Below are 18,808 nucleotides of genomic sequence, written 5' to 3' on the forward strand. Positions count from 1 at the left end.
GCCCCAAACCGGGTCCCCAGCCCCTTCCAGAGAGAAAGCTCCCGACGCGGGATGCCGGGCAGAGGCCCAGCGGCGGGTGGAAGAGAAGCTGAGAAGGAGAAAGGGAGGGGAGGGGGAGCGAGGAGCTGGCGGCAGAGGGAACAGCAGATTGCGCCGAGCCAATGGCAACGGCAGGACGAGGTGGCACCAAATTCCCTTCGGCCAATGACGAGCCGGAGTTTACAGAAGCCTCATTAGCATTTCCCCAGGGGCAGGGGCAGGGGCAGGGGCCGGGTGGTGTGGTGTCGGTGTCGGCAGCATCCCCGGCGCCCTGCTGCGGTTGCCGCGAGCCTCGGCCTCTGTCTCCTCCCTCTCCCGCCCTCACCTCCACGCGGGACCGCCCGCGCCAGTCAACTCCGCGCACTTTGCCCCTGCTTGGCAGCGGATAAAAGGGGGCTGAGGAAATACCGGACACGGTCACCCGTTGCCAGCTCTAGCCTTTAAATTCCCGGCTCGGGGACCTCCACGCACCGCGGCTAGCGCCGACAACCAGCTAGAGTGCAAGGCGCCGCGGCTCAGCGCGCACCGGCGGGCTTCGAAACCGCAGTCCTCCGGCGACCCCGAGCTCCGCTCCGGAGCCTCAGCCCCTGGAAAGTGATCCCGGCATCCGAGAGCCAAGATGCCGGCCCACTTGCTGCAGGACGATGTGAGTTTCCCAGCCTGGCCCCGTACCGCTGGGTCGCCGGCGCGGGATGGGCTTCCAGGGGACGGGTTGGTGGCAGAAGAGAGGGGAGAGCTCCGCGGAGAACTTGGTCATCTTTTTCGAGTTGTGCTGCCTTCAGTGAGTTGGGAATGTGGATTGTAATTTGGGGACTTGAGTCTCCAACTTTTGTTTCTTAAGCTTTAAAAATCCGGTCGTGCTGGTGCTTTTATGAATTATGTGGGTTTTCCTTTGTGTTCGTGGGGATGTGAGTGCTTTACTTCTCCTTCCTACTGCCGCCTCCTGATAGGTTTCGCGCCCCTCGTCCCCCTTGCCCTCCGCCCCTAATGTATCTGTACAGTTTCAGGGAACTTCTCTCCGTTGCATCTCGGATACACCCTACCCTCAGTGAGCTACGGCGCGGGGGAAGGGTCTGTACTGTCCACCCTTCCCCCAGCGTGATTAGAGAGCGGAGTGGCCGCAGCTGCCTCCACGTGTCTCTTCTCCTGACTCTCCTCTTCCTCCCCCTTCCAGATCTCTAGCTCCTATACCACCACCACCACCATTACAGCGCCTCCCTCCAGGGTCCTGCAGAAGGGAGGAGATAAGTTGGAGACGACACCCCTCTACTTGGAAGACGACATTCGCCCTGATATAAAAGATGATATATATGACCCCACATACAAGGATAAGGAAGGCCCAAGCCCCAAGGTTGAATATGTCTGGAGAAACATCATCCTTATGTCTCTGCTACACTTGGGCGCCCTGTATGGGATCACCTTGATTCCTACCTGCAAGTTCTACACCTGGCTTTGGGGTAAGCAGCCTCCCTGTCCTCCCGACCTAGTCCTCCAGGTACTCCCTGCTCTTTTAATAAGGTAGGATCTTACACAGGACACCAGCCCCTCCCAGCCTCCCGGTTGGGGTTTTTCTCAGGCATTTCTCTTTGGTTGCTTCAGGCCTAGTGGGCTAGGAAGAGCCTGGGGGTACTGAGATGCAGGACTGTCAATGCTGGGGGTTGAGAGCTCTGGGACCTTGTGCTTGTGGGCTTTGAAGTGTAGACCTGTGCTGGAGAGTCAGCTTTTCCTGAAAGAGCTTTTCTGTTTGAGTCATTTGCTTGGCTGCCTGTCCCAGCCCTGCCAACCACAGAAGAATCAAACCCCTCTACCTGGGAGGCATGGGAACATGGTACTAAACCATTGGCTTTCTAGGGTCTGTGTTGAGCAGTCATAGGCTAGCGCAAGGGAAACTACTCAGGGAAAGAGTTTATTGGAAAGGGAGGAGAGAGCTCATTGGCAAGGGAGGAACAGAGAGGTTGTTATCCACAAAACTATTTTGACCTGACCCCTTGGCCAGACCAGTCTTCTTCGTTACAGAAGAAGATGAAGCTCCCGTGCAACCCAAGTCACATAGGTGTGTGTTGCTCTGTTACTCTACATTCCAGGGTGCTGCACATACCAGTCAACAAAATGCTCTTAGAATGAAATCAGGTTGAAGATATGTTTCATGTTCCATCCTCCATGCAGCCTGCTTCAGGCCCCCCACCTGATGCCATGAAGTGCCAAGAATTCTGCACCTTCCAACACCAGTCCTACCCATCCCTCCTTGCCAGGGACATCGAGGCCAGGCCAGAAAAGAGAGCCCGGTCTTGAGGCTGCTGTAATGAGGGAGACAGTTCCCAGTTTGTCCCCGACCTGCCCTTAGCTCAGCTCTTTCAGGGACCTGTTGGTGTGGCCTGATGGCATGGCCCTGCCCCCTGTATACACACATGCACTTTGCAGGCTTTTTCACCTCTGCCACTATGAGCCTGAGTTGGGAAGGGAAAGCAGGGAGCTCTGCAGATTCAGGGGCCCTGCTTTGCTACTCTCTAAGGGGTGGTGAGCCAGGACTTCTCCTCCAGAAAACAACTTGAGGTTTTTCAGAGCAGCCTCAGGTGTGGGATACTTTCTGACAGCTCCCTCTTGAAGGGTAGTTATGCAGAAGGGCTGGTAGGCCAAGTTTTAGCTGTTTCCCTCAGAACCTCTTAGGTCTTCTGAAGATGGTGAGATCTGGTTCATTGAGCTTTTGTTTCCAGAAATCTTCCAGGTGCTACAGTGAAATGCAACTGAGAAGAGCCCCTTTGTCAGGATCTCAGTTTTTCTAGGTACCACCTGTGGGCAATAGTACTTTTTTAGGATGGGGAAGGTAGCATTCCTTGGGTTACATATGTGTTACAGCCATAGAGACAGAACAGGCCAGGTGCAGATCAGTTCATCTGCATACCAGGAAGAGCTCTTGTATTTGTGAGGGGAGGGCGACATCTGTTGTCTAGCCCCTCTGAGGATCCAGCAGAACTTCAGTTGCAGCATGAGGGATGAGGAGCAGGGATAGCATTCCCCAGGGAGTCTGTGGATGCCTCTCTCCACCCTTTCTCCCCAAGAGGATAGTCTTCACAAGTAGTTTTCTCTTCTGCAAGCTCCTTCCAGCCTCAGCACCCCCTGTAGGTTTCCTGAAGTCCAGAGTTTGACCCGATTGCCTCTGCTTGGTTACCCTCAGTTGCTAGTGCAGGGAGCAGAATTCCATCCCAAAGTGTGCCTGCTACATTTTTTTGGTGACCTGCCCATGGGTGTGTGCTGTGCCCTTGGGCAGATAAATGTGGCTCACAGAGACTGGATGGTAACTTATTTTACTGGGCCCTTTGGTGGATGGCTTAGCTGAAAGAATGACCATGTTGATATGGGGATATCAGAACTCCTCTGTCTTGAGAAACAAGGAGGATGAGGGGAGGAGGGTCAGAGGTCTCAACTTGGACATCTTCTCTTCCCACCTTGAGAATTTAGGAGCTTCACCTTTCTTGTTTTAATCCCTATGGACAATGTTAAATTAGCAACTGGTCGTGTTTCCAGCATTTCTTATGACTGAGTACTTTTGAGAGCCTTAAATCTCTTTCATTTTGGAGTCTCCCAAAGGAGCCCTTAAGGTAGTAAGGAGAATGCCTCTGGCAACACTGAGAGCCAGAGACAAAACCATTCAAGTCTCTTTCTTAAGGCCAGAGCAATGAGATGTTGCTTAACCATCAATTTGGACATTTTCTTCCCCCGGGGAGGAGAGAGGGAATAAATCTCCAACTGATTTAAGCCCTTCTACTTGATAGGCTTAGAGGTGTTTCTAGAAAAGGCACCAGAGTGCCTGAGTTCTTTCCCTAATTTCCCTGTTAATATAGGATCTTACATACATTCTGAGTCAACACTGCCCTTGGGTCTTGCCGCAAATAACAACCCTAGAAGCTCCCTTGCTCATTAGAGAGGGCTCTGGCTCAACTGATGGTTTCCCGAGTAAGATGCAGGTTAGATACTGTATCTGGGGAGATGTCAATCACCACTTGGCTTGAGGGCAGATTACCTGGGGCCTCAATCCCCACTCTGAGGGAATGTGGAGAGAGCTCTTGTTGGGGCTGACTGGCTCTGTGGCTCTCCTGGAGATCTTACAGGAGGAATAGGAGAGAAGAAAGGAGGTAGGGCTGGGGGGAAAAGGAGGTTGTTTAGGAAACAGCTATCAATGGCTGCAAAAGAACACAGGACAATTTGTTACAATGTGTGGTGTCTTCAACTGCAACTAAGTTCTGTGGCCACTGAGGATCTATTGTTTCTAGCTGTTTCCCTAGGAATGAAACATTGTTAACATTCATTCCTAGGAATGAAACATTGTTAACATTCATTCCTAGGAATGAAACATTGTTAACATTCATTCCTAGGAATGAAACATTGTTAACATTCATTCCTAGGAATGAAACATTGTTAACATTCATTCCTAGGAATGAAACATTGTTAAAAGTTTCTACCAAGGCCACAGCTTCTGCCTGCTAGAGCTACTGAACAGAGGAAGATATGGGTACGCCCCGCAGCCCACTTCCCAATTAGAGATTATATCTGGCACCTGCTGAGCCTGTAGGCCTCCAGGAAGGTGAGGGAAGACAATGGTGGGGTGCTCCACTGACAGCTTGAAGAATATCCCACCATTGTCTAGAGTGAGCGTTGTGGGGTGAGAGTATGGGCTGACAGGGATGTGGCAAAGGCGAGACAGAGGAGCTGTGCATGTATCTTGGGGGAGGTGGATGGTATAGCTGGAATGTGAAATCTTTGGTAAAGCTTAAGACACTGTGCAAATTGGATTTATGCACAGGGCTAAGTTTTCCCTGATACGGCCACATTGCCTGCTAGAATATTTAAATGCTTTTTTGCACCAGTTGATAAATGTCCATAGTCTGAATCCCCTAAGAGTCCCCTACAACTAAGGGCTTCTCAAGTTGGTCAGTGCCCAGATTGTACTGGCTGTTATTTTATTTTTTGAGATAAGGTCTTGCTCTGTTGATCAGGCTTGAGTGCAGTGGCGCGATCATGGCTCACTGCAGCCTCGACCTCCTGAGCTCAAGAGATCCTCCCACTTCAACCTCTTGAGTAGCTGAGACCACAGGCAGGTGCCACCATGCCTAGCTAATTTTTTAAATTATCTGTAGAGGCAAGGTCTCCCTATGTTATCCAGGCTGGTCTTGAACTCCTGGGCTTAAGGGGATCTTCCTGCCTTGGCCTCCCAAAATGCTGGGATGACAAAGTGGTTCACACTACACCTGGCCCTCTGCTGTTATTTTAATAACACCCTTGCTTATGGGTCCTGAGCTCTGCAGGAGCAGTTTGTGGCCCTTAAAACCTTAGAGAAGGCCTAGATAGAGGTGAAAGGAGATAGCTAGGCCCTGGGAGAATGCCTTTAAGATGAAGAATGAGTGGTAAGAGCACTATTCTCTCTCTTGCCTTTCTGACTCCTTAGTTCCTGGGATTCCTTAGCTTATCTTTTTTTCCTGGGTTGAGAGGTTGGGGAGTGATGATATTTTTCAAGTGGTAAAATCTAAGGGACGTGGTTATCCCTAGAGTTCATGGTAAAGCCAGTTCTCACCCAAAGCCTGAAGAAGACAGTTTCTAGCATCCAGAGAATGTCTCTGGCATCCTTTCCCAGATGGAACTCACACTGATTGGTGACTCCCCCACTGTCTTCTCCTGGCAGGGGTATTCTACTATTTTGTCAGTGCCCTGGGCATAACAGCAGGAGCTCATCGTCTGTGGAGCCACCGATCTTACAAAGCTCGGCTGCCCCTGCGGCTTTTTCTGATCATTGCCAACACAATGGCGTTCCAGGTAAGAAGTTGTCTCTGCTCAGCTGTTTGTCCTCCACGCTATTAATGATCCGGGGACAGAAAGGAGGGATCAGCGTCAGAGAGGAGCCACACCTGACAGCCATTTCACTTTCCTCTCTCCTGTGGTCACCTCAAGTTCCAGTTCAGTCCTTAAGTCCATAAAGCATGAAGAGACTTCTGAGTCTTGGAAAAGGGAACTGGAAGATAATTGGAAAATACTCTTGATGTGTAGGAATATTTTTGATCCTAAGGTCCCTGTGTTGTCACACAATCTGACCGTTGTGGCTCTTCATCATAAGGGGCTTTGGCACATAAGCCAGAGACTGACCTTAGATTCCTGGGCAGATTTATTGGACAATAAATTCACTATTTAAGGTAAATATCTTAGGGAGGCAGAGCTGGGAGGATCACTGGAGCCCAGGAGTTTGAAGCTGCGGTGAGTCATGATATCACCACTGCACTCTAGCCTGGGTGACAAGACCCCAACTTTAAAAAAATTTAAAAAGTGAATAACTTAGGACTCCATCACAGTGGGATTGAAGTTGATGTTCCCAGACTCATGAACTCTTATTTTCAGATAATGAGAGCAAACACTTTTATTGCACTGACTATGGGCCTGGCACTATTCTAAGCATTTCATATAAAGTCCTCACAAAAATCTTAGGAAATAGGTACTATTATCCCCATTTTACAGATGAGGGAACGAAGTTACAGAGAGATTAGATAGACCAGCCCAACACTGTGGCCCTCTCTTGGGCTGCCATGGTGGCTAAGTAAAACACTGAGGTTTGTTGAGGCAAAAAGTTTATAGCAGGCCGGGCGTGGTGGCCACGCCTGTAATCCCAGAACTCTGGGAGGCCGAGGCGGGCAGATCACGAGGTCAGGAGATCAAGATCATCCTGGCTAACACAGTGAAACCCTGTCTCTACTAAAAATACAAAAAATTAGCCGGGCGTAGTGGCGGGCACCTGTAGTCCCAGCTACTTGGGAGGCTGAGGCAGGAGAATGGCGTGAACCTGGGAGGCGGAGCTTGCAGTGAGCTGAGATTGCGCCACTGCACTCCAGCCTGGGCGACAGCAAGACTCCATCTCAAAAAAAAAAAAAAAAAGGTTTATAGCAAAGACAGAATGAAGGGAAATGGGGAAAGGGAATGCATCATAGTCATTAAGCTGTAGCAATGGGCAAATGATAGCATATGGCGTGGGGCTTAGCTTGGAGCAAGAGGAAGAAAGGAAACCAACTTAGTGGTGGCAATATCCCAAGAACCTGCCACATTTGCATGACCATCTCTGCCATAGCAGCTTATACCTTGAAGGCTTCCAAAGTAGTCCTGTGGAGCAAAGGGAAGGAAGAGAGATACTGGTACATTCTTTAAGGGATGGAAGAAGTCATGAAGAAGCCCAGAGGTCGTTTGAAAATGCAGTCATGATCACGAGTTGCATGCCTGGCCTTGTTATTGGGTTGTATGAGCTCTTTTGCAAGGCACCAGAATGGTGCACCCTGCAGCTGCAGCTTATCTACTGATTGAGACCCTAGGACACAAGGCTGCCTGCCTCATGTTCTCCATGCCCAGGGATTAGGTACCCCATGAGGATCTTTTCCAACATTCCTTGCTTAAAGAATTGCAATGTTCTCATTTCTTGAAACTCTCTGAGCTCTGTATGATTTACCTCCGTTCCACCCACCATATAACTTTCAAGAAACAGCAGTCCTATTGCTATGGTCCTGGGACTTTAAGTTGCTTTTTCCACTTAAGCTTCAGTGGCAAGTTGGGAGAAGAAGGGAGGCAACTCCATGACTCCTTTGGAGCCCAGACTCCTGGGTATTTTGTGAGGTTGGGCTGAGTGCCTTGGGCTCTTGATACCTGTCCGTTGGGATTCTCCTAATAGGGTGTCTATCCTCAAGCCTTACATTCCTCTTCTCTCTCTCCCCAGAATGATGTCTATGAATGGGCTCGTGACCACCGTGCCCACCACAAGTTTTCAGAAACACATGCTGATCCTCATAATTCCCGACGTGGCTTTTTCTTCTCTCACGTGGGTTGGCTGCTTGTGCGCAAACACCCAGCTGTCAAAGAGAAGGGCAGTACGCTAGATTTGTCTGACCTAGAAGCTGAGAAACTGGTGATGTTCCAGAGGAGGTGAGTGAAGCCCTGATGGAGGTGGGAATATGGCCCTGGCACCTGGTCTTTAGGGACCCCATTTTTTCTCCGAAGACTTTCAAAATATAAGCTGAGAAATTTGCTGGGTTTGCATGTTCACAATCATAATTTAAAATCCCCATTTTTAACGTCCCACAGGCCCGTAGCCATAGACTATTGCTCCATTTCTTTCTCTCTGATTATCTTAATCAAACCCATTACATTCAACAGGTGTTTATTGTCCTAGGACAGTCATAGATTCAAAGATGATTATAGCCTAGTTGCCTAGGTTTGTTTGTTTGTTTTTGTTTTTGTGTTTCAACAGAGTCTTTCTCTCTTGCCCAGGCTGGAGTGCAGTGGCACAATCATGGCTCACTGCAGCCTTGACTTCCCAGGCTCAAGCACTCCTTCTACCTCAGCCTCCTGAGTATCTGGGACTACAGGCACACACCACCATGCCTGGCTAATTTTTTGTGGAGACAAGGTCTCACTCACTATATTGCCCAGGCCGGTAGCTTAGTTCTTACCTTCAAAAAGTTTGTAGCCTATCGGAGTAGAGAGATAAGCCAAGTATCCAGATAACCATGGCATAAGGCAGAATATTTTCTGTACTATGAGCGGTACAAAGAGGAGGGAGATTGCTCAATGGGCAACACCAAGGAAGTGTTATGAAATAAATAGTGTTGGAATCCACCAACGGATAGAAATTTTTACAACTATGTGTGGGGAGAGACAGTGCAAACAGAAGAAACACAATGCGCTAAAGCATGAAGCATGTTCCAGCAATAGACTCCTTTTGCTTGAAGTATAGGGTGTGGGAAGAAGTAAGACTGGAGAGACTAATGCCATTCTTGTCGAGTCCTAAAAGCAGACTTAGGATTTAATTCAATAAGCAATAGGAAGCCATTACCTCTTTCGAACTGCAATGTGGCATAGTTAGAGACGTGCTTTAGGAAGGCTGCTTTTAGAACAAGTGTAAGAAACCATTGAGCCAAAGTGAGAGGTAGGGACATAAGTTAGGTAATGAGGACCCCTGCTAGCGAAGCAGTCGCAGAAATGGAAAAAAGAGTTGGGTGCGGGGAATGTCAGTGATGTAAAAGTCAAAGACTTGACTGCTGAAGGAATGTAGGGAATCAGTGCCCTTGGAATGTCAATGGCCTGGTCTACATTGAGACTGAAGATTGAGAAAGGGCTTCCTGAGGGACAGAGAGCTGCAGGTGATCAAGGACACTCAATGGGTCTCTGAGGGAAAAGAAGACCAGAATTAGGGGGTAGCTAGCAGAAAATGGAGGCATGACACTAAACACAGACTGAAAAAGAGTGCTGATTAGAAAGAGAAAGGAGCCCAAAGGCAGATGGGAAAACCAGCCAAGGACGGAGAGACGTCTGTTCATTAGTTTGTAGTTTGGACCTCACCTATTTTACCAATGTGGTATTATGCTCTAGTAAAAATCAGTGATGGCCGGGCGTGGTGGCTCATGCCTATAATCCCAGCACTTGGGAGGCTGAGGCGGGAGGATTGCTTGAAAGTTCAGGCATTCGAGACCAGCCTGGGCAACATAGCGAGACCTCATCTCTACAAAAAATTAAAAACTAAATGGGCACGATGGTTCATGCCTGTGGTCCCAGCTACTCAGGAGGCTGGGGTGGGAGGATCTCTTGGCCCAGGAGTTCAAGGCTGCGGTGAACTATGGTCACGCCACTGCACTCCAGCCTTGACAACAGAGTGAGACCCTGTCAAGAAAAACAAACAAACAAAAATAAATAAAACAATGAACTTAGAGTCAGACAAGCAATTCAACATGGAAGAAAGAGACAGCCCATCCCAATTAGTGTGGAAGATCCATGTAGGTGTGGAGTCCCCCTCCATTGACCTGGTATCTGGTCTGTCAATGTAGGTACTACAAACCCGGCTTGCTGCTGATGTGCTTCATCCTGCCCACGCTTGTGCCCTGGTATTTCTGGGGTGAAACTTTTCAAAACAGCGTGTTCGTTGCCACTTTCTTGCGATATGCTGTGGTGCTTAATGCCACCTGGCTGGTGAACAGTGCTGCCCACCTCTTCGGATATCGTCCTTATGACAAGAACATTAGCCCCCGGGAGAATATCCTGGTTTCACTTGGAGCTGTGGGTAAGTCAGCTGTCCAAGCAAGACTACATCCAGTGGTCTGCTGATTAGGGGATTAGGCTAGGAGCCAGAAAAACTAGATAAATCTGTTTTTTATGGCTACTTTGTATCTCAGTTTTTCCACTATAAAACTAGGGGGCAGTATACTGGAAAACCCTTTTGAGAGTCAGGCAACATGTTTTATGTAGAAATGAAAGGATAAGAAACAAAACACAAAAAAACACTGATTTTGATTCCAGGTTCTAAAACAATTTCCAAATGCCAGGTATGCTCCGGGCCTGGCAGCTCATGCCTGTAATCCCAGCACTGGGAGGCCGAGGCAGGCAGGTCACCTGAGGTCAGGAGTTTGAGACCAGTCTGGCCAACACGGTGAAACCCTGTTTCTATTAAAAAGCAAAACAAACAAACAAAAAAGAAAACCAAATGCCATACGTGATGAGCACCTTAGAGTTTTCCTTTCTTTCATCAACTCTGGGCTGGACTGCAGTCTTGCTTGAGGCAAGGAATGCATAAATAGAACAATGGGATCATCTGAGTGGCCAGTAAGCCTGGTGTTTTATGAACTTCAAGTATGCCACACAAAGTATTTTTTATCTTTCCACTCTACTCAGATACGCCTTGCTTTAAGAGTGTGCCATGCCTTACTGTTTGGTGATGCCATTATGAAGGGTATCAAAATAACTGCTGGTGGCCCTTTACTACCACCTACCCTCTTGTCTCCTCTTGTCCTCTATTTTTCTCTCTTCTACTTCTATTCTAGGCTAGGAACATCCCTTCCCTCAACATGCCTTCAGGAATCTCCCAATAAAGCAGTGTGATCACAAGTTCCTGCTCAATTCTCTAATGTTGATATTATCTTTTCTCTTTTCTTTTCTTTCCTTTTGTTTTCTTTCTTTTCTTTTCTAATGAGACGGGGTCTCACCATGGTGCCCAGGCTGGTCTTGAATCCTGGGCTCAAGTGATCCTCCTGCCTCAGCCTCCCAAATTATCTACATTTTTTTCTCTGTCCCTCTTTCCAGCTGAATATAGACTTTCACCAATGCCCTGAATGAGTTTTCCTTAAATAGATCTGGTGACCTCTTTCCAGTAATTGATGCTATTGGTCATTCAATAATATCTAGACAACCACACTACTCCACACATTTATGCAGGTCATTGCCTAACACTCATTTTTCTTTTTCTCTTTAAAATCTTCCTTTATATTCTCAACCTTAACCATCTTTATTATCTTTTAAATTGTTGTTGAGACAGTCTCACTCTGTTGCCCAGGTTTCAGTGCAGTGGTGTGATCACAGCTCACTGCATCTATGACCTCCTGGGCTCAAGCGATCCTCTGGGCTCAGCCTCCCAAGTAACTGGGATTACAGGTGCATGCCACCATGCTTGGCTAATTTTTCTATTTTTTTGTAGAGACGGGGTTTTGCCATGTTGCACAAGCTGGTCTTGAACTCCTGAGCTCAGGCGATCTTCCTGCCTTGGCCTCCCAAAGTGCTGGAATTATAATAGGCGTGAGCCACTGCGCCTGGCCTACTATGTTTATTAAAAGGATTTATTTGTCTAGGCGTGGTAGCTCACACCTGTAATCCCAGCACTTTGGGAAGCCGAAGTGGGTGGATCACTTGAGGTCAGGAGTTAGAGATCAGCCAGGCCAATATGGTGAACCTCTGTCTCTACTTTAAAAAAAAAAAAAAAGTACAGAAAACTTAGCCAGGCATGGTGGCACGTGCCTGTAGTCCCAGCTACTCAGGAGGCTGAGGCAGAAGAATCACTTGAACCCGGGAGGCAGAGGTTGCAATGAGCCGAGATTGTGCCACTGCACTCCAGCCTGGGTGACAGAGACTCCATCTCAAAAATATATAATAAAAATAAAAGCATTTTTTTTCTCTCTTTTTAACTTTCACGTAACTCCTTTCAGGTACCTTCTTGCCATTGTGCCTATTCTTACTTTAACCCATGATTAAAATAAATCACATACACTGTATAAATCTGAGATTATCATAGGAATGGAGTTTCTGGCATGAGATGTGTCCTGTATCACAAATGGATCTATAATGACCTTCCCCACCTCCAGCCTCTGGGTAGCTATCAGTTCAAAGTGGCTGCCAATATCTGACCTGTTGTTGTTATCATTCACTCCTCCTTGCCTGCTGCTTGCCTCACTTATCACCTCACCCTTTGTTCTCCTCCAGCTCTGTTTCCTGCCACCCTAATCTTTTTGTTTCTTGAATTACCTCCCCCACTGTCACATGCTCATCTTCTCTGCCAAATTAACCTTCTCCCTTGAGCCTTTCTTGGGCTGTCTCTTGCTGCCCCAGTTGCAAAGTCCTGTCTTCTTTCTACCCGTTGACCCTCTTCCTCTTTTTTTTTCCTCCCTTGTCTCTGTGTGCATCTGATTCCATTTTAAATCTGGTAACTAAAGGCCTGGCTAGTGCTTACACAGCCCAGCTGCAAAACCATTAGTGGACATTAATAATCCTCAGTACCTTTATTCCTGGCATTCTACCCCCCTCCTCCCCAGTTCACACTGCAGATCATCAGGTGTCACAGAGGGAGGACATACCTTGAAATGCCCTAGATGATGTCATTTACTTTGCAGGACTTCCTTGCCTTGCTTCTGATTAATGTCATGACTGGTCTGTCTGAGGGTATTGTTATCTACAAAGAGCCAAATATTAGCTCTTAGTAGCTATTCTTTATCCATGCCTGATTAGGGTCAGTATTATTTTTGGCTGTGGTTCAGAAAGAAGAGTCCCGCCAAGAGTTGGCAAACTCTCTATCTGTCGAGTTTCCAAAGCTTTACACGTTAGAGAAATTGCTGTGAATCCAGAATTTGTTTGTCTTCCTCCCTCCAGCAAAGTGAAATGCTCATCCCAAGAGTCCTCAAAATCTCAGAGGTTAGAGGGTATCTAAGCATTTCCATTTTTCTTCCTCAGAGAGCTTCTGTTTTATCAGCACCTCCCCCACACCAGGGTCCAAGCTCAAAAAAGTTGGAGCAGCCCCCAGGAACTGCAGTGGCTGAGGACATTCCAGCCCCTGGGCTGGCCTTTCTTCTGATCTTCGGCTGCAGGGCCCACTCTTTTGGAACCTCCTACCCCTAGAGGTGGTTCCAGTGTGGTGGGGAAAGGTGTGCTTCTTTACTCATTTTTTTAAGAGTCATAGCCAGAGTGCTTCATTCTGCAAGCACGTGCACATACACACAGAGCCTTGAGGGCAGGGCCAAGAGTGAATTTGGAATTTTCCAATCTGATATCCATTCCCAAAAGTAGGAGCTTCTCTCTAGTCATTTTGTCCTCTGAGAAACTGTCAGTTCTCCTCCCACAGGGCTCCCAGACAGCCATGGGTGACCAGGGTCTCCAATCACTCCTTAAGATGCCTTTGAGTGGCCGGGCGCAGTGACTCGTGACTGTAATCCTAGCACTTTGGGTGGCCAAGGTGGGAGGGTTGCTTGCAACATGGCAAGACCCCGTCTCTACAAAAAAAGTAAAATAATAGAAGTAAAGATGTCTCTGAGGGGATCTGTTTGGTTCATATTAAAAGAGACTGAATTCATCCATTCAACAATAGCGAGTTTCTCCCAGGTGTGAGGTACCCTGCTGCTAACTGGTGTGCACAAATCAAGAAAACCTCAATGCACCGTCACTCCATAACTTCTCTTCTTGCTTTTGTTTCAGGTGAGGGCTTCCACAACTACCACCACTCCTTTCCCTATGACTACTCTGCCAGTGAGTACCGCTGGCACATCAACTTCACCACATTCTTCATTGATTGCATGGCCGCCCTCGGTCTGGCCTATGACCGGAAGAAAGTCTCCAAGGCCGCCATCTTGGCCAGGATTAAAAGAACCGGAGACGGAAACTACAAGAGTGGCTGAGTTTAGGGTCCCTCAGGTTCCTTTTTCAAAAACCAGCCAGGCAGAGGTTTTAATGTCTGTTTATTAACTACTGAATAATGCTACCAGGATGCTAAAGATGACGATGTTAACCCATTCCAGTACAGTATTCTTTTAAAATTCAAAAGTATTGAAAGCCAACAACTCTGCCTTTATGATGCTAAGCTGATATTCTTTCTTCTCTTATCCTCTCTCTCTTCTAGGCCCATTGTCCTCTTTTTCACTTTACTGCTATCGCCCTCCTTTCTCTTATTGCCTCCCAGGCAAGCAGCTGGTCAGTCATTGTTCAGTGTCCAGCTTCCAAAGCCTAGACAACCTTTCTGTAGCCTAAAACAAATGGTCTTTGCTCCAGATAACTCTCTTTCCTTGAGCTGTTGTGAGCTTTGAAGTAGGTGGCTTGAGCTAGAGATAAAACAGAATCTTCTGGGTAGTCCCCTGTTAATTATCTTCAGCCCAGGCTTTTGCTAGATGGAATGGAAAAGCAACTTCATTTGACCCAAAGCTTCTAAAGCAGATAAATTGTTGGGGGAGAGAGTTAGCATGTGTGAATGTAAGGATGAGGGAAGCGAAGCAAGAGGAACCTCTTGCCATGGTCAGACGTACAGCTGCCTACCTGGTGAGGACTTCAAGCCCCACCACATAGCATGCTTCCTTTCTCTCCTGGCTAGGGGTAAGAAGTGGCTGTGGTGTTTGGCAATGCTAATTCAATGCCGCAACATATAGTTGAGGCCGAGGATAAAGAAGAGACATTTTAAGTTTGTAGTAAAAGTGGTCTCTGCTGGGGAAGGGTTTTCTTTTCTTTTTTTCTTTAATAACAAGGAGATTTCTTGGTTCATATATCAAGAAGTCTTGAAGTTGGGTGTTTCCAGAATTGGTAAAAACAGCAGCTCATAGAATTTTGAGTATTCCGTGAGCTGCTCATCACAGTTCTTTCCTCTTTCTGCTCTGCCATCTTCAGGATATTGGTTGTTCCTCTCATAGTAATAAGATGGCTGTGGCATTTCCAAACATCCAAAAAAAGGGAAGGATTTTAGGAGGTGGAGTCGGGTCAAACATAAAATACATATACATATATACATTGCTTAGAATGTTAAACTATTAGAGTATTTCCCTCCCAAAGAGGGATGTTTGGAAAAAACTCTGAAGGAGAGGAGGAATTAGTTGGGATGCCAATTTCCTCTCCACTGCTGGACATGAGATGGAGAGGTTGAGGGACAGGATCTATAGGCAGCTTCTAAGAGTGAACTTCACATAGGAAGGGATCTGAGAACACGTTGCCAGGGGCTTGAGAAGGTTACTGAGTGAGTTATTGGGAGTCTTAATAAAATAAACTAGATATTAGGTCCATTCATTAATTAGTTCCAGTTTCTCCTTGAAATGAGTAAAAACTAGAAGGCTTCTCTCCACAGTGTTGCGCCCCTTCACTCATTTTTTTTGTGGGGGGTTCTCTGTTAACATCTAGCCTAAAGTATAGAACTGCCTGGGGGGCAGGTTTAGGAATCTCTTCACTACCCTGATTCTTGATTCCTGGCTCTACCCTGTCTGTCCCTTTTCTTTGACCAGATCTTTCTCTTCCCTGAACATTTTCTTATTTCCCTGGACAGGCAAGCAGCCTCCTTTGTGTGTATTCAGAGGCAGTGATGACTTACTGTCCAGGCAGCTCCCTCCTGCAGACAGAATGCTCAGGGTCACTGAACCACTGCTTCTCTTTCAAAAGTAGAGCTAGCTGCCACTTTCACGTGGCCTCCAGAGTGTCTCCACCTACACCCCTGTGCTCCCCTGCCACACTGATGGCTCAAGACAAGGCTGGCAAACCCTCCCAGAAACATCTCTGGCTCAGAAAGCCTCTCTCTCCCTCCCTCTCTCATGAGGCACAGCCAAGCCAAGCGCTCACGTTGAGCCAGTGGGCCAGCCACAGAGCAAAAGAGGGTTTATTTTCAGTCCCCTCTCTCTGGGTCAGAACCAGAGAGCATGCTGAATGCCCCCTGCTTGCTCGGTAAGGGTGCCCCGCCTGAGTCAGTGCTCTCAGCTGGCAGTGCAATGCTTGTAGAAGTAGAAGGAAACAGTTCTCACTGGGAAGAAGCAAGGGCAAGAACCCAAGTGCCTCACCTCGAAAGGAGGCCCTGTTCCCTGGAGTCAGGGTGAACTGCAAAGCTTTGGCTGAGACCTGGGATTTGAGATACCACAAATCCTGCTGAACACGGTGTCTGTTCAGCAAACTAACCAGCATTCCCTACAGCCTAGGGCAGACAATAATATAGAAGTCTGGAAAAAAACAAAAACAGAATTTGAGAACCTTGGACCACTCCTGTCCCTATAGCTCAGTCATCAAAGCAGAAGTCTGGCTTTGCTCTATTAAGATTGGAAATGTACACTACCAAACATTCAGTCCACTGTTGAGCCCCAGTGCTGGAAGGGAGGAGGGCCTTTCTTCCTGTGTTAATTGCATAGAGGCTACAGGGGTTAGCCTGGACAAAAGGCATCCTTGTCTTTTGAGCTATTCACCTCAGTAGAAAAGAATCTAAGGGAAGATCACTGTAGTTTAGTTCTGTTGACCTGTGCACCTACCCCTTGGAAATGTCTGCTGGTATTTCTAATTCCACAGGTCATCAGATGCCTGCTTGATAATATATGAACAATAAAAACAACTTTCACTTCTTCCTATTGTAATCGTGTGCCATGGATCTGATCTGTACCATGACCCTACATAAGGCTGGATGGCACCTCAGGCTGAGGGCCCCAATGTATGTGTGGCTGTGGGTGGGGGTGGGGGTGTGTCTGCTGAGTAAGGAACACTATTTTCAAGATTCTAAAGCTCAATTCAAGTGACACATTAATGATAAACTCAGATCTGATCAAGAGTCCGGATTTCTAACAGTCCTTGCTTTGGGGGTGTGCTGATAACTTAACTCGGGTGCCTTACATCTTTTCTAATCACAGTATTGCATATGAGCCTGCCCTCACTCCCTCTGCAGAATCCCTTTGCACCTGAGACCCTACTGAAGTGGCTGGTAGAAAAAGGGTCCTGAGCGGAGGATTATCAGTATCACGATTTGCAGGATTCCCTTCTGGGCTTCATTCTGGAAACTTGTTAGGGCTGCTTTTCTTAAGTGCCCACATTTGATGGAGGGTGGAAGTAATTTGAATGTATCTGATTTATAATTTTTTTTTTTTTTAGGTTAAAAGATGGTTGTAGCATTTAAAATGGAAAATTTTCTCCTTGGTTTGCTAGTATCTTGGGTGTGTTCTCTGTAAGTGTAGCTCAAATAGGTCATCACGAAAGGCTAAAAAAGCGAGGGGGCCATGTTATGCTGGTGGTTAAGGCCAGGGCCTCTCCTACCACTGTGCCACTGACTTGCTGTGTGACCCTGGGCAAGTCACTTAACTATAAGGTGCCTCAGTTTTCCTTCTGTTAAAATGGGGATAATAATACTGACCTACCTCAAAGGGCAGTTTTGAGGCGTGACTAATGCTTTTTAGAAAGCATTTTGGGATCCTTCAGCACAGGAATTCTCAAGACCTTGAGTATTTTTTATAATAGCAATGTCCACCATGAACTTGATATGTCATGTGTCCCAGATGCTGTCATTAGTCTATATGGTTCTCCAAGAAACTGAATGAATCCATTGGAGAAGCGGTGGATAACTAGCCAGACAAAATTTGAGAATGCATAAACAACGCATTGCCATGGAAACATACAGAGGATGCCTTTTCTGTGATTGGGTGGGATTTTTTTCCCTTTTTATGTGGGATATAGTAGTTACTTGTGACAAGAATAATTTTGGAATAATTTCTATTAATATCAACTCTGAAGCTAATTGTACTAATCTGAGATTGTGTTTGTTCATAATAAAAGTGAAGTGAATCTGATTGCACTGGGTCTGGGAGTTTCTTTTGGCTGTGATTCAAAGTCTTGGGATTTATCTCTGGCTCATATCTATGTCTGTACCTTTAAGAGTATAAAAGAAGTAGAAGTTACAATGGTTGACTCATACCCCAGTAACCTGCCCTGCTGTCCTAAAGGTAACTTTAGGTTAAACCCTGGGAAGCAGGAAGCCAGGAGTCTGCTGCCATTAAATCAAACACATTAACACCAGCTGGCAACTTGGCCCTGGGGAAGTGCCAGGGTTCTCGGGTGTGTCACATGGTCGGTCACATAGACCTAAGATAAAGACACTGGGAGAGGAAAAGACCAGCAGGAGAAGCAAGCACTCCCTGGGAAAGCAGTTTTTTGCTCTTGCCCAGGCTGGAGTGCAATGACGTGATCTGGGCTCACTGCAAACTCTGCCTCTTGGATTCAAGCATTCTCCTGACTCAGCCTCCCAAGTAGCTGGGATTACAGGCACATGTCACCACGTCCAGCTAATTTTGTATTTTTAGTAGAGATGGGGTTTCACCATGTTGGTCAGGCTAGTCTCAAACTCCTGACCTCAGGTGATCCACCTGCCTCGGCCTCCCAAAGTCCTGGGATTACAGGTGTGAGCCACTGCGCCCAGCCAAAAGCAGTTCTTTACCTTGCAACCCAGGCTGGGCAGTCCAGCTTTTTCCTGTTTCTGAAACGTAGTCACCGCTAGGGAATAAAATGGCTCCTTGAGAATGCTGATATGCACAGCAGCAGGAAGAAAGGAAAACCAATCCAAGGAAAGGCTTGTATGTTCCTGGAGCAGAGGGCTTCATGCTCACAGGTGCACAAATTGGAAACGGTTTTGGTTTTTGGTTTTTCCTTTTAGCTTTTAATACTTTTAAAATTATTTTTCTTGAGACAGTGTCTTGCTCTGTTGCCCAGGCTGTAGTGCAGTGGTGTG

General features: G+C 47.1%; 1 protein-coding gene across 1 annotated transcript; it reads left to right on the forward strand.

Annotated features, from left to right (window-relative positions):
- The first annotated feature begins 265 nt into the window (after positions 1–265).
- On the forward strand, positions 266–16,673 carry SCD (stearoyl-CoA desaturase). The gene is given in 6 exon segments (NM_001132259.1): positions 266–685; positions 1,214–1,496; positions 5,717–5,847; positions 7,781–7,986; positions 9,885–10,117; positions 13,786–16,673. Coding segments are annotated over 6 exon segments (1,080 nt in total). The 5' UTR covers positions 266–658; the 3' UTR covers positions 13,986–16,673.
- Positions 16,674–18,808: the final 2,135 nt, after the last annotated feature.

The sequence above is a fragment of the Pongo abelii genome, chromosome 8, assembly GCF_028885655.2.
Source record: "Pongo abelii isolate AG06213 chromosome 8, NHGRI_mPonAbe1-v2.0_pri, whole genome shotgun sequence".
In the NCBI taxonomy this organism is placed as follows: Eukaryota; Metazoa; Chordata; class Mammalia; order Primates; family Hominidae; genus Pongo; species Pongo abelii.